Source organism: Manis pentadactyla, chromosome 2, assembly GCF_030020395.1.
Source record: "Manis pentadactyla isolate mManPen7 chromosome 2, mManPen7.hap1, whole genome shotgun sequence".
Taxonomy (NCBI): domain Eukaryota; kingdom Metazoa; phylum Chordata; class Mammalia; order Pholidota; family Manidae; genus Manis; species Manis pentadactyla.
The window spans coordinates 128,553,326-128,569,494 of NC_080020.1; the positions used below are offsets into that span (position 1 = coordinate 128,553,326).

The 16,169-nt window shown below is 35.9% G+C and overlaps 1 protein-coding gene across 2 annotated transcripts in view; it reads left to right on the forward strand.

Annotated features, from left to right (window-relative positions):
- RETREG1 (reticulophagy regulator 1) overlaps nt 1-13,784 on the forward strand; it is a 135,204-nt gene extending 121,420 nt beyond the window's left edge. For both annotated transcript variants that reach the window (XM_036896741.2, XM_036896742.2), the window contains 6 exons: nt 2,323-2,449; nt 4,578-4,662; nt 6,561-6,698; nt 7,529-7,593; nt 7,832-7,958; nt 9,942-13,784. In XM_036896741.2, coding sequence (XP_036752636.2) covers nt 2,323-2,449; nt 4,578-4,662; nt 6,561-6,698; nt 7,529-7,593; nt 7,832-7,958; nt 9,942-10,435 — 1,036 coding nt within the window. In that variant the 3' untranslated portion in view covers nt 10,436-13,784. The remainder of the gene's footprint in view (nt 1-2,322; nt 2,450-4,577; nt 4,663-6,560; nt 6,699-7,528; nt 7,594-7,831; nt 7,959-9,941) is intronic.
- Nucleotides 13,785-16,169: the final 2,385 nt, after the last annotated feature.

Consider the following 16,169-nt stretch of genomic DNA (forward strand, 5'->3'; position numbering starts at 1 on the left):
AAGTCAGGTCACTTCCCCTATGTACCCACACCCCTCCCTGGCCTTAGGGGACCCCTTTCCTGAATCTTGTATTTTTATCACTTCCTTGCTTAACTAATCTGTTAGCTTAGCATGATTTGAGCTCTGTTTAAATGAAATGCTGTATGTATTCTGTTATTTTTTTTCTCAGTATTCTGAGGTTCATATACACTCATGGAGCTTGAGTTCATTCATTTCCACTGCTATTTCTTCTTTCATTGCTTGAACACAACTCACTTTATTTGTTCATTATCTATGGAATGGAAGTATAGCTTATATTTGTTTCAAAATATGAAACGTTCATTTATTCCACTTGAATCATTAAAAGAATGATAATCAGTTCATTCCATTATGTTTTTTATTGATTTTGGTAGAACTATATTTGCTAAACCGTTCAACCAAATCCTTAAATACCACTCAATAGATATAGAAAGCAGAAATTAAAATCTGACTCATGTCAGCTTTATGGTCCCATTAACTGAGCAGTAGCCTAGCCTGTCCTAGACTTGCCAGGTTGTAGCAAGTCTGTGTTGTTCTGAGAAAGGAGGCCACAATTTAATAACCTGATTATTTCCTTTGCCATTGAAGTTTTTTGCTTTACTGTACAAAATCTTTTCCCACTAAGGAGACATATTGGCAAGATTTTGTTAGAGATAGTGGCTTCCTAGTCATGCACTTAGTGTTTCTTTTAATAGATCTGGAATCATTCATAAGGTATGCAAACCTAGCACTAATTTGGTCTCCAGTGAAAAGAGGCTTGCTCAGTAATTCAAGAGTGGGTAGGGTTAGTGGATACATACATGACCACTCCCTGACAGCTAACTATCCCTACAAGTCCATTTCTTATGACAGGCAGGAAATCAAATGGCAAGTATCTGCCTAGTAGAGTAGCATCAGCTTGGACAGAGTAGCTCGTTGACTCTCTGGCAGAGCATTAGTTGAGGCCAATAGAACAAAGAGGAAGGAAAATGAGATACTTTTTGGTTTTGCTTTTTTTAAATACTATTGCCTTATTTAAATATAATTTAAAATGTATACTTAAAAGGGAATTCTAATTATTTAATTCACAAATTGCCTTACTGTTCACAGTATATTTAAAAAACCAGAATCTATATGTACACAATTTCTGTATAGTTGAGCATCTAAGGGCCAAAGTAGCTTTGATTTGTCTCATGGCTACTGGGGTTGAATCCAGAGGTCAGTCTCACCCTGAGACCCATGCAGCCATAGCTCAGATGATAGTTCACTAAGTGTCTTTGTCTCTACTAGAAACCCTTATTTAGTTTATTGCCATATCCTTAGCTCTGTGGTAATGTCTTTAACATCATGGGACTGATAATTCTACTAAATGAATAAAGGCGGGGGCCCTGAATAGAGCTTGTTTGACCTGATATGTTTTCATGATGAGTTAGGATTGAAAGAGCAGGATTTGAACCTGCGATGTCATTGTAATTTTAGGCAATGTCTTGTGTTTGCATATCTTAGGCAATGCCTTGTGTCTTCTTCCTAGAGTGATTATGACTAGTTTTTAACTCGGGATACTGTGGAAAAATAAGGACAGGGACACATAGCACATGCCTAGCCCCTGCATCACATTCAGCACATTCTATGATGTTCAGGAAAAGATACTCTAGAAAAATGTGGGATATTGTGAGATCCTGTTGAATTTAACAATCTTTCATTGAGTTGATAAGTTGAAAATGGATTGTTGGTGTTGATGGCGATGATGACAATTACAGGATTAAGGCCAAAGTTTCTCTGAAAGTACTGTGGCTTCCCTACCTTTAAAGGTTTAAAACTTTTCTAACATGTCCTACAAAGCCCTGTATAGATTAGGTTCCTTCCTCCCTTCTCAGCTTCATACAGTGTTGTTCTTCTGGTTCACTCTGCTGGAACCACACCTGGGGTACGATAGAATAGTGCTTTTAGGTCCTTTCTGCATCTGCTGTATATTGTTCTGTTTGGAGCTCTTCCAAGTCCTAATGGGAAACTACTGCTGATTCAGATTTTAGTATAAAGGTGACTTCTTCAGAGAAGATGTCCCAACGCTGCCACCCTACGCTTGCCCTTCAGCTTTCTCTTTGTTGTGATTGGAAGACTGTGCAGCTAGTTGTCTGGCTTGGATCTCTTCTCTTGGCATGTGAGCTTTGGAAGACAGTTATTTGGCTTTTCCCCCTCTGAATTCACAGGGCTTTTCCAGAGAGTGTTTCCAGTGGTAGGTACTCAATAAACATTTGCTGAGGCAATGAACATTGAAAGAATCATCCAAAGTTCAGTTAAAATTTTTTCTTTTTCTCTTTTCAGCTGGGAAGTCATCAATTCCAAACCAGATGAAAGACCCAGGCTCAGCCACTGTATTACAGAATCATGGATGAATTTCAGCATATTTCTCCAGGAAATGTCTCTTTTTAAACAGCAGAGCCCTGGCAAGGCAAGTTTTCCACTACAGGAGAATTACTGTGTATGCTTGAAAATGTGCAGTTAACTTGGAAACAAATGAATTAACCTATTCTATCAGCTTATAATTCTCTAATTCTGCATATAATATACCGATGTTAGCAAGGTTCAGAAATGTTAATGTGTTGGCACTAGAAAACTCTCAACTTTGTGTTTTGAAACTGGGTTCCTTTCCTATTTTGTGCATATTTATCTAGTTTATTAACTAAAATGAGTATTGATAGTCTTGTAAGCCAGATCGAGGAGGAAAAAAAGTCTTACTAAGAATTTCAGTTTATATTATTTAGGCTGGTTCTGAAGTCAGAGGATGAGATGGGTCTCCCTTTCAGTCTAAAATATGGAGATTCTTGTATGATTTATTTAAGAAAAGAAACCTTTGGCAAAAAATATTCATAGTGATTATATAAATGGAATGAGTAGTTTTCCAATTAGAATGAAAACCCATGAGGAGAAGAGTCCAAAGTAATTCAAAAAGGATTGCGTGAAGAGCACACACATTTGTAGTGTTTTTACATGTAGAGGCAGCTTCCACTGTGATCTTTAGCAATGGCAAAGTATAGAACCATTGCCAGACTCTCTCCCTTCCAGTGTTCCAGTCATGTTTCTTGAATGTCCATCTGTAGCTGGAAGAAAGAGGCCAGAAATGTTGGCATTGAAAGTCCCTCTCATTGTGCCATGCACAGACAAGCTCTTCAATAGTAATGAGTATAGAACTGTGCTTGGACACGTTTTGAGTATATTGAAGTGGCAACACTGTATGTAGATGGATTTTTAAAAAATCACTGAAGGTGATTTTTCTAATAGATATCCACATGGTGGAGAGAGGAGGAGTTGCATTTTTTATGCCTACTTTACTGGAATAATGAAACACATTTTTGGAAAATTCTGAACCTGAAACTTCTGCACTGGATTGCATTGACATACCCGTCAATCAAGCTTAAGATGATGCTACAAATTTAGTGGACAGTATGAAATCCCTTTGCAAAACTGAATTCTGGATGTATAGTACTGCTTTTGTAGACCTATTTGTTCTTTCAACTTTTACGGTCTTTCCTCTTCCATTTTATTCTAAGTAGACTTACATATTCTTAAAGGACTCCTGCTGTTTCAGAAACAGCTCTTAATTTTGTTCCACAAATTCATCTATTCTCCATTTGACTGGTTAATTAGCCTTGTGCCAAAGAATAAGAAATCAAAGTTAATCTGAATTGTAGTCACCCCCTCAGCTGTTTCTCTTAATCAGTTATTTACCAGAGTTATGTATCCTTTCCTTAGGTGTCCTTTTAAATCCCTTAGTGAATTTTCTTTGCCTATCTGTATTATGTAAAAACATAATTTAAAGATAAGGTAAAAGAATATAGTTTATTTTTAAGACTAGACTGTGAAAAACAAGGGAGAATTTATGGGAGAACTTTTCTGTCTTGATGCTTAAAATTTCTTTAAACAGCCAAGACTATTTTGGCCACAACTGACAGAGAAAGGGATAATAATCACAATTCATTAGGAACTTCATTTTATTCACAGTTGGTTTCTAGGTAACTTAGGAGTGGGATCAATTTGAGGGATGGGTATGATAAGGAAGAGGATAGTAATGGCCAGCAGATCTATCCCAGCAGCTTATCACGGTGTGAATTACCATTACATTCCTGTAAATGCCTCTAATTTCTGTGAATGTTTTACTGTGTTTATGAATTTTGATGGGTCTTATAGAAGTGGTTTGAACTTGCAGCTTTTATTACCAGACTGCATTATTTTCTGAAAGTGATCCTGAGTAAAACAAATTTCTAGGGACACATTATCCTTCAGTTCTTTTCAATCTAGCAGTAATGTCACGACAGGCATGATTAATATGAGACATTCTGTGTGCCGAAAATTAGCTTCTGGATCCTCAGAATGATTATTACTAAGTGTTAAATAGTTACTTAAAGCTGGTTGAACACAGCAGTCATTATTAGTCAGATCTAAGTGCAAAAGAACACTGTTTGAAAGACATTTGCTGTAACAGGATAGATTGCATATAGATAAATTTGTGTGAGCATCCTGTGCTCTAAAATGTCTTAGTGTTATGCATAACTGTCACACGTTATTTCTGTTATTTCTAGTTTTGTCTCCTGGTCTGCAGTGTGTGCACATTTTTTACAATCCTGGGAAGTTACATTCCCGGGGTTATACTCAGCTATCTACTGTGTAAGTATTATAGAACATTTGGCTAATTTATGTGATGCATATGGAATCATTTAATGGTCAAGAAGACCTATGATTGTTTGGAAAAGGAGGAATTAGTTCTAAACTATAAAGCAAGTTGGTTATTCTTTAATTTCCCAATGTACAAAGTTTATCCTTTTCCTAGAGACTTGTTTGTATTTAAAAATTGGAAAACTAGCTATAAGGCACAGTTATAAGTGATTAATTTTATTTTAAATCATGTCAGTAAAACTATAAATGAGCTATACTCCCCACCCCCACTGATAATCTTTTCTCATATACATGTTCTGAGGCTCAAAAACATAGTTAAAAATATAATGAGATACCATTACCAGAATGACTAAAATTAAAAATACTGACCCTATCAAGTATTAGCAAGGATATGGAGCAACTGGTATACTCACAATCTGTTAGTGGGTAAGTAGAATGGTACAACCTCTTTGCATAATAATTTGGCAGTTTCTTAAAAACTACTATATGACCCAGCCATTCCACATCTAGGTATTTTACCCAAGAGAAAATGTCTACACAAAGACTTGTACATGAATGTTCATAGTAAATTTATTTATAGTAGCCAAAAATGGTACACAATCCATGTGTCCATCAACAGATGTATGGGTAAACAAATGGTGGTAGATCCACACAATGGATTACTATGCAGCACTAAAAATTTGATATATGCAACAATCTGGCTAAATCTCAAAATAATTAGGTTGAGTGGGACAAGCCAGGTAAAAAAGAATATATATTGTATGATTCCATTTATATATATTCAAACTAATCTTTTGTGACAAAGCATATTAAGTGTTTGCCTGGGGATGAGGTGGGTGGGATTAGGGAAAGGCAGGAGAAAAGGATTAATAGAAACATGAGGAAAGTTTTGGGGGTGATACACTGACTATCTTGTTTGTGGTGATTGGTTTCTTGTATGCAAATGTCAAAATTTAGTAAATTGTACAATTTAAATATGTGCAATTTATTGCATATCAACTATAACTTAAAAAATGCTGTAAAAAAGAAAAAAATGAAGATCTGGGACTGCCACCTTTACATGGGTCAGGCACCCTCCACTTAAATGACCCTCATACTTCCCTATATTTCTTACCCCAACTTTTAAAATGTATGTACACCTCCTTGGCTTCTAGAGATATTTGAGTTTGCAACTCCTGTTTAAAAGGTAAATGGGTACATTTCCTAACAACCACAAAGAAATAAACATTAAAGAACATAATATATTCACTGTGTCAATCTTATTTCTTTTTGAATCCTTAATGCATAACACAAATGACAGAAGGTTGGAGCTCAAATCCGTTCTCCCAACCAGAACTCATACAGAATATCAGCCCTTGATCTACCTTGTTTAGGAGGTAAAGGGGAAGAGAAATGGGGAAGGAGACTCTAGTATGGGCAAGGCATTATTCAGATGGTTTGTGCTTATCTCATTTTTTCTTCACAAAACTCCAAGAGGTAATGGTATTATCCCAATATTACTGATAAGGGGCTAATAGATAATAATAAGTTTTCTATGGTGAAATGGCTATTTAACAATAAGCAGAGTTGAGATTTTAATACAGGACTGTTGTCTGGAAAGTATGTAATCTCTGTAACTTTTGAGGCTGGAAGAATTGAAGGAATGGAGTTGATTTAATTGCAAGTCTTTGAAAACAATGACTATAAGCATGGTGTGTGTGTTTAAGAGAAAATGTTTTCATTTTCATTCACAGGGAAAATAGAAATTATAAACTTACTTCACAGAGGCATTTCCCCAAGAGAAAACTACTTGTCAGTAAAGTAACTGAAATATTTTTGTGAAGTACCAAGATGTAACCTTTAGAAAGAAAGGTCATCTTACCTACACCCTCTTCCTTCTTGTATTTCAGTGCTGTGTGCATTTTTGTGTCCACTGTTTAAGTGTAATGATATAGGACAAAAAATATACAGCAAAATCAAGTCAGTTCTGCTGAAACTAGATTTTGGAATTGGAGAATATATTAATCAGAAGAAACGTGAAAGATCTGGTAGGTAAAGTTTGAATCTTAGATTCCACACATGAAATGAGACATCAGCTGGCTATTTATTATGAAATCACTTTTAACACATTCCAGGTGCTTTTTAGCCTTTTACTACATATTGTTTCATAACAGAAGCTAAACCCCCCAAAGTAACATAGCCATTTACTATTTAGGCTTTTATTCCTTTTTCAACCATTTCAACCAACATGAAATCGACTTTTTAATCCAAATTGTCAAGGGATGGAGAAATGGATTCCACAATTCTGTATTTGCTATTTATGATTTACTTTGTTAAAATTGTTTTATTTTGGGGGTGGACTATTGCAAATAAAAAAATGACACAGGTAGGGCTAAAAGTGTGGGAGTCATATAAGAGGGGATTGAACAAAACAGGGGAAAGAGAAGAAAATAGAGGAAAAACAAATGTAATCATTTTTCACTTTTTAACTTGGCCTATCACTTTATAGATTCTCAAGCAAGTTCAGAATCACCTGGAGAAATTTTTAAAGCATACACTGCTGGGCATTACTCCAGATTTTCTGATCCCATTCATCTAGGGTAGGGCTTGAGAATTTACAGCTCTAAAAAGTTCCTGTCAGCCATGTTGATGCTACTGGTTCAGGGACTGTACAATGAGAACCACTGATATAGACCATTTCTCTTAGAAGTCAAACATTTGCAAATATGTGGAGCTTGTTATGTGCAAAAGTTTAATCATATGGAAGCATTGGAGAATATAAGGACTGTGGGGTAAGGACAGAACTGAATAATGAATAAAATATACTATGCTTAAGCCATCCAAGAAACTGAAAGCTTCTAAATTTTTTTCTCAACAGACGCAGATAAAGACAAAAGTCACAAAGATGACAGTGAATTAGACTTTTCAGCTCTTTGTCCTAAGGTATTTTGTTTGTTTACTTTTCAATGTGTTCTTGTGTGGTCTAACTAAATTTATTTATATGCACTAAAGCTGAATGAGTTTCCTAATAGACTCCTATTTCTGTAAGATGACTGAACAATTTTGAAAGTAAAAAAACTCGTGGTTTTTACTGTTCGGACATTTTTGGTGTTAGTATGGAGTTTTCAAAATATTGCCCTCAGACATTTAAAATGTGCCCATGGTATTTATATTAACACAGATTAGCCTCACGGTTGCTGCCAAAGAGTTATCTGTGTCTGACACAGACGTATCTGAGGTCTCCTGGACTGACAATGGGACCTTCAACCTTTCGGAAGGATACACTCCACAGACAGACACTTCTGATGGTATGATCACATTTCCAGATACTCTCGTTTCTTTTATTAGGAGTGCATGCAAATCTATTTTACTCTGTCAACTCCTGAATGAATAAACAAAACATGGTGTATTTACACAATGAGTATCACTTGGCTGTAATAATAAATTACCGACTTGCTACAACAATGATGAACCTTGAAAATGTTAAGCTAAGTGAAAGAAACCAGACACACAAGCCCACATGTTGTGGAGCTCCCTTTATATGAAATGTCTGGAATAGGCAAATCCATGTAACTGAAAAGTAGAGATTAGTGGCTTCAAAGGGCTGGGGCAAGAGGGAATGGGGAGTGACTATCAATTAGTATGAGTTTCTTTCAGTAGTGATGGAAAGGTTCTAGAATTAGACAGTGGTGATGCTTGTACAGCTTTGTGGATATATTAAAAATCACTGAATTGCATACTTTATAAGAGTAAATTTTATGTTAATGAATTATATCTCAAAAGCTATTATCTTTTAAAGAGTATGAGAAAAAAAAACCTAAACCAATCAATGTCCAAATCTGTCTTTATTTTGAAAACAAGTAAATAATTGATAGTGAAAAAAATTAACTTCTGAAATGTCTGGTGGCATTGTTTATAGCAATAATGGGAGGAGGGGAAGAGAGAAGCTAATCCCATATAACCGGGGTGAGTCCTCATTAAAAAGGACTAATGCATGGAGAGTAGGCTCCCTTGAATCCAAAGCTGACTCCAAGGTTTCTCATGTTTTTCTTCAAATTTAGTTTAGAAAAAAGAAAAGAAAAGCTTTCTTGTTATTTATAATCAGGTTAAATAGAACTTAACAAATTGAGAGACAACTCTTATGCAGTAAATTAACTTTTACTAATATCATTAGATTATTTTAAGTCATCTTAGCCATATACTGAAAATATAAGATTATAAAGGAGGATTATGAATAAATTATATAATTTTACAAGCATGAACCCACTTTCTTTTTAAAGTGGAAGGAAGGTGGCCATGCAGTGTTTGGAAGAAGACAGGTTGGAGATTGGGAGACCCAAGTGTAGTTGTGCCTTTGTCATTATCTAACTCTATGACCTTGAACAGGTGACATAATTTATGTGGACCTCAATTTCCTCACCCCTAAAGTGTATTACAACAAGAGGATCACTGAAGTCCACTGAAGCTCAACAAGCTCTAAGTATCTACAAAACCTGGATAGCAAACACTTTGTTCTTGAGCATCCTATCTCAGATTTACACAACAAAAGGGGCACAAGAATCCAACTACATTAAAGCCTTTCATTAAATTCACTGCCTGACTACTAAGCTGACATTGCTCTCAAATGTCCCAAATCTAAAGTGTTCCTATATATTCAAGACACAAGTCTGGTTAAAATGGTATGGTCGATTTCAGCTTTATTTATGGAAAACCAAATGTCTCCATAAGCCCCTAGGTTGAATATGGAATAAAAGGAGCAATCGCTTCTTTGAATACGTTGCTTTACACAAACACAGGTTACAGATACTCAAATAGAGCTCCATGAATAGAAATGCGAAGTCTGGATAATAGTTACTATTGCCCTACCAGGGTTCATGAAAACCTGCATGGAAAACAGTTTAGTTTGTGATCATAGGTATCCACACTGGCTTAAGCTAATTCCCTCCCCAGGAGCAGGGTGAAATTTTTGTAATGGTGAACATTTAAGCTCACTCAAAGCCTCAAGTTAACGTTAGATAAGTTGAATATTGTCATTTCATACGCTGCTTTGTGCTTATGAGGAGAACTGAGGACCGTGTAGAGGGTACCTGTAGCATTTGTACACACTTGTGTCCTGGTTTTGGGAGGGGTCCACTATGTGATTAAGTTGCTTTAAGTTGAACCAGGAGCCAGGTGAATGTTAAGTTTGCCCAGCGGGTTTGTATTAAAATCTGGTATCTTTTAGCAACTCTTTTATTTCAAATTCATGATGGTGCTTTTAAGCATGAACTTCTCTGTTGTACATCTCACAGATCTTGACCGACCTAGTGAGGAAGTTTTCTCTCGAGACCTTTCAGATTTTCCATCTCTAGAAAATGGCATGGGAACAAATGATGAAGATGAATTAAGCCTTGGCTTGCCCCCTGAGCTCAAGAGAAAAAAGGATCAGCTGGACGGTGCTCTCAGACCGGGCAGAGAGAGGCAGTCAGCAGCTGGTCTCACTCTTCCTCTGAGCAGTGACCAAACCTTTCACTTGATGAGCAACCTGGCTGGGAACGTCATCACAGCCGCAGTGACCGCTGCCATCAAAGACCAGTTAGAGAGTGTCCAGCCGGCTCTTTCCCAGGCCACGCCCAGCCCAGGAGAGGACACAGACACCGAAGAAGGTGATGACTTTGAACTACTTGACCAATCAGAGCTCGATCAAATTGAGAGTGAATTGGGACTTTCACAAGACCAGGAATCAGAAGCCCAGCCAATTAAGAAGTCTTCAGGCTTCCTTTCAAATCTGCTCGGAGGCCATTAGTTTGAGAATCAACTTGCACAACAGAGCAGAGATAAACTACCAAAAAATTTCAAACAAGCAAAAAAAAAAAAAAAAAAAGGAAAAAGAAAAAAAATTTTTGAACTGTGAGCTTTACTGATTAGTTTTTTGTCTTACTTTTCCCTTCTGCAGTGAATTAATTGGATATATATCAGCTCATACTGATAGACTGACATTTCTGATAGTTATTTTTATGTAATAAGCATGGACATGAACTTTATATATATATATATATGCACATACTTTATATATATATATATAAATACACACACATATACATACTGTATTGTCAGAGGTGAATATTATAAGTTTTTAAAGCAAAAAGAAAACACCAAATTTTTGAGATCCTCCTAAAATATTTATTTTTTCTTGACAATTTCTCAAGCATGCAAAAGTTTATTGTAACTCACTGATATATTAACAATTTATTGTGAACACATGCTGTATCAGCCCATTTGTTCCTAATACTTGGAAATAATGAAAAATTTTGGTAGATTTGATGTAAAAAGAATAATTATCAAGGTATTTTTATTTGGAGGACTTGGGAAATGCTATCAAAATTAATTTCCTGGAAAAAAATACTTAAATATATGTAACAACTTCGGATAGGCTGATACATTTCCATGTTGTTTCTGCAGTTATAGACTTAGGCTTGTAAATGGCATGCTCCATTGACTGCCAGCTCTAGTCTTGCAGTGGGTGGTATTAGCCCATAGAAAGCAAGTAATTATATATCACACAGACAGTGGTTTTGATGTAAACAGGGTTTGGACTGTGATTTGTTGTTCACTGGTCATATATTTATAATAGGCATGTTTTGAGTGCAGACCTATTCTGCCTGCTCAGAGCGAGGTTAAATCTTTCTTTATCTTTCATATTATGTCATGGAAAAGTCTCTTAAAATTGTGAAACTAGATCCTGGTATGTTCTATGAGTGACATTGTCATCAGCAGTAGAGAAACCATAAGTGTTTTTGTAGTCTGTACAGACTCTCCTAAAGAGAAACTTGCTTAGCTTTAAAGTATATTTATTTGCAATGAATCTAAATATGTAATCTGTTTCTCGTTGGGAAGGTAGAATATATTTTTCCTTTTAACTTTTTAGATCACCTTTAAATAACCAAATTTGACTTACATTTTTAACAAAGGACTAAAGAGCAGAAATCAAGCTAACTTGTTTTTGTGATACAAACTTTTAATAGTGTTGAGGGACCATGTCAGCAACTACCAACAATCTCTTCAATCATCAGGTACAGCTGGCATTTCTGCAGATGCACAGAGACATCTGAGACCCTCAGAAAGGAAGGATGATCCAGGAATATAGGAAATCTGTGGTCCCCTCCCTTCATTTTATCCCATTCCTTCTATTTCTAAAGACTAATTATAGGTAATCTGACATTTTAATGTAGCATCTATTATTTATTTTTTCTTTCTGAGGTATTAAAATATCTAGACTGAATTTTGCCAAATGTTAAAGGGAGAGGAGTTCCTGAGGACTTTATGTGACTGACTGGGCTTATATGTCATTAGTGTCTCATGACTGTGTTCTTTATCCTTTATTGATACAAAGTGAGGCTGTGCCTTCATTATCTTGCCCATTTTGGTACAAATGGACACCTGGTGTTAGATCTATGAACTGTGTGGGTTTCAGAGGAATATACCTGAATTCTATTCAATGCGAGTTTCTGGACAGGAAGAAAAATACAGTCACATATTTATAAACTTGTTACCAGGATTCTTTTTTTTTTTCACGTGTATGTTTCTTCACTTAAAAAATATTCCTACCATGATGTCAAAACGTTTAAAGGTCATTTCAACTTTTTCACTGAGGGGAAAACAAGAAGTTAAAGAATCCAAGTAATTAAAGAATGTGTTACAAGTCACTGGACAAGCTTATAAGAAGATAAAGAGTTGATGGTATGAACAATAAAGCTGGAATGAAATATGAACTATAAATAGCAGCTTGGGAGGGGAAGGTTGATAGGGTAAAAAAATGTGTTACCAGCACTATGGAGGAGACATACCAGCTCTCTATGGGCAGTAACAACCACCATATATGTACTTCAGTAGTGTTTGTTCAAAAATATATATGATCACAAATTTGCGCAATGCAAAAATGATATTCATAATTCAAACAAACAGGGAAGTTAAGGGTTTTTATTTTTGGGGGGAGGTGCATTATATATAATCCTGTTGCTGGTTTTAAAATATAGTAACAATAAACACTGTGAGATTGGTCAGGTATGGTGGCGGACTATATATACCTTACTGAGTATGAGAATGAGAGGCATTTCAAAGGTGATGCATAGACTTTTTTAAATTATAGAGGAGCTGAAGAAAAATGTTTTGCTTTCTTACTGTAGAAAATGGTGAGAGCCATACAATGGGAATATCATACACTGGTCATGCATTTTGATCTGCTACCATAAAGCAGGGCTGCAGAAGTTCAGGGTTGCTTTTGGAAGGTTAATCCAGGTTTAAAGCAGTGCTTATATTTTTATTCTAAAACATCTTTGCTTTTTTCTTACCTCTAAGAATCTTCAGAAGTGATTTAAAAAAAAAATGCCCCTCCCTACTTCAGCGACTATTAGGATAGGAAAAGAAACTTTGGTAAGGTTTTGCAATTGGCAAACACTCTCAACATTTTTGAGGGTCTCATTCTTAGATTTGAAGCAAGTGTGACTTTCTTTTTAAAAAGTGGCAAAGGCCAGCATGCTGACTTGAGGCAAGGAGCAAATCTACATTTAAGAAAATAGATTTAAATGTGTTCCTTTTCTGTTTATCATTTAAGTTGATGTAGTTCTCCTCACTCTTCCAGCTATGTCAGTTATAACAGGAAATTATTTTGAAAACCCTTACTGCACTGCTGATGTCATAGGTCTTTTGAATCACGATGAAGTTGGAAAAGTCTCAGGCTATATTTTTGTGCTTTACTTCTCCATTTCCACTGCAGCATTTAAATTAGGATTAAATGTCAGAAATATATATGAGTTCTGGTTCTGATGTAATACCATGGCCCTAGGACACAATGTCAAAGTCACATAACATCCCCAAAAGACCACCTCAGTTTCTCTAAACATAAAATTAGGAAGCTAATTTTTACTCTTCTTACTGTTCCGCAAAGCATTTTCAGGGGGAAAAAGGCTATGTAAGACCAAGAAAGTGATTTTTTTTCCTGCCTATATTTCAAGTAAGCCATCTTTTTAAGCATTTAAAAGAAGTCAAGTATGTGCTTACAAGAAAACTGATTTTGTAAGTGGCCTCGTAATCCAAGAAATGTTGTGGAATAAAAGGATGGAAAATGTTTTTAAAATTTCTGTTATTTCAGTTGATTCTGGACCCTGTGTGAGGTTTTTTTTGAGTGAGTCTTTCTCTTTTTTTTTTTACTTTGGTATCATTAATATACAATTACTTGAGCAACATTGTAGTTATTAGATTCCCCCCATTATCAAATCCCCACCACATACCCCATTACAGTCACTGTCCATCAGCCTAGTTAGATGCTATAGAATCACTACTTGTCTTCTCTGTATCCTTCCCCATGCCGCCCTCCCCTGCATTATGTGTGCTAATACCAATGCTCCTTATTCCCCTTCTCCCTCCCTTCCCACCCTCTCCACCCTGTCCCTTTCACTTTGGCAACTGTTAGTTCATTCTTGGGTTCTGTGAGTCTGCTGCTATTTTGTTCCTTCAGTTTTTGCTTTGTTCTTGCTACACAGATGAGTGAAATCATTTGGTACTTGTCTTTCTCCGCCTGGCTTATTTCACTGAGCATAATACCCTCTAGCTCCATCCATGTTGTTGCAAATGGTAGGATTTGTTTTCTTCTTATGGCTGAATAATACTCCGTTGTGTATATGTACCACATCTTTTTTATCCATTCATCTACTGATGGACACTTAGGTTGCTTCCATTTCTTGGCTATTGTAAATAGTGCTGCGATAAACATAGGGGTGCATAAGTCTTTTTGAGACTAGGAAACTGCATTCTTAGGGTAAATTCCTAGGAGTGGAATTCTTGGGTCAAATGGTATTTCTATTTTTAGTTTTTTGAGGAACCTCCATACTGCTTCCCACAAAGGTTGAACCAGCAGTGTAACAGGGCTTCCCCTTTCTCCGCATCCTCACCAGCATTTGTTGTTCCATGTGTGAGGTTTTACACTAGTCCTTTTAATGGTTCTAACCCTTGCTGGCTGTGGTACTCTTGAGTAAGTCGTCTAACATCTCTGTACCTGTTTTCTTCATCTATAAAATTCAGATATAACACTTGCCTCACAGTATGTTGTGAGGATTAAATGTCGTTAAGCTGGTAAGAAGTTGATAAACTATGGCCTGTGGGCCAAGCCTGGCTTGCCACCTGTTTTTGTATTGAATACTAGCTAAGAATGTTTTTTTTTTGCATTTTTAATTAGTTGAAAAAAACCAGAATATTTCATGACCTGAAAAATGCATGAAATTCAAAAGTCAGCATCCATATATAAAGTTTTATTAGAACACAGTCACACTCACTGACGTTATGGCAGAGACTTTAGATCTACAAAGCCTAGAAACTTACTCCCTGACGCTTTATAGGAGTTTGCCAGCTCTTGGTCTAATACAGAGAAAAATACTCAAACATAGTTAGGATCACACATACTCCTCATGACTCTACAATGAAGTGGTATTAAGACCATTTTTTCAGAAGAATAGGGTAAAATACATAGTCCAAAATCATATAGCTAGTAAGGGGAAAAGCCAGTTAGACCCAAAATCTATTCTCTCCAATATGTCACACTAATATGTTTTTTTAATACATTAAGAATGATCATAATTTTAAAGTTTCACAGAATTTCACTAAATACTAAAAACTGATTTTGACTTAATTTTTTCAAAGAACCTATAAACCAGGAGAGCTACACTGTTTTAAATGCTATGACAACCCGGTTTGCGGTAAATTCAAATTCCTTGTTAAGAAAACTGCATATCTAGATGCCCAAAAACCAAGAGGGAATTTGGGCATGATTTTAAAAAGGGCATGATCTTAAAACTAATGTTTTAAAATCATAATGCTTTACTTAGCATTTTTTAATGAACACAGAATTCATAGACATTGTAAGTCATTTAAGAAATGTATGTTTTTATATTCTTTGTTATTCCCCGTTAACCTCAACCAACCCAATGTCCTTTATAGTTTTCCTTTTAAATCCCAAGTTCCACTGCAATATAAACATGTGAAAAGTAGTAAGCCTGTCATAAGAGAATATTGTGATCAGTATACCAATTGAATTGAAGATGACCTTATTAGCTTTTATTTTAAATTTTGTAATTATCAAAGATCAACATCCCAACATCTTCCAAGATTGCAAGGGAACCAAGGTGGGTACTGTCACTTTTGCTGTGTGCACTGTAACTTCAATAGTTTGGCAGGTATGTGAACTATCTTAAGGCCCATGTCACAGTATCCAGAAGGAATTCTAATTTTCAGTATTTCAAATCTAAATTTGTTGTGACAGGTGGCTTCAGTTTAAATTTCTCAGTAGAATGGTTACTTTTAAGAATCTGTATTGCATTGTGAGCAGACATTAGATCCATTGACATAATACTCTGGATATGCTGCAGAGAAATTTAATGCAGGAACCCTTGGTGGGTCAGCTTGCATTTGGCCATAGACCTAGACCTGTGCCTTTCTGGTATTTTTCCAGTCAATTCCAGATACTGCTGCTGGATCTACTTAAGGCC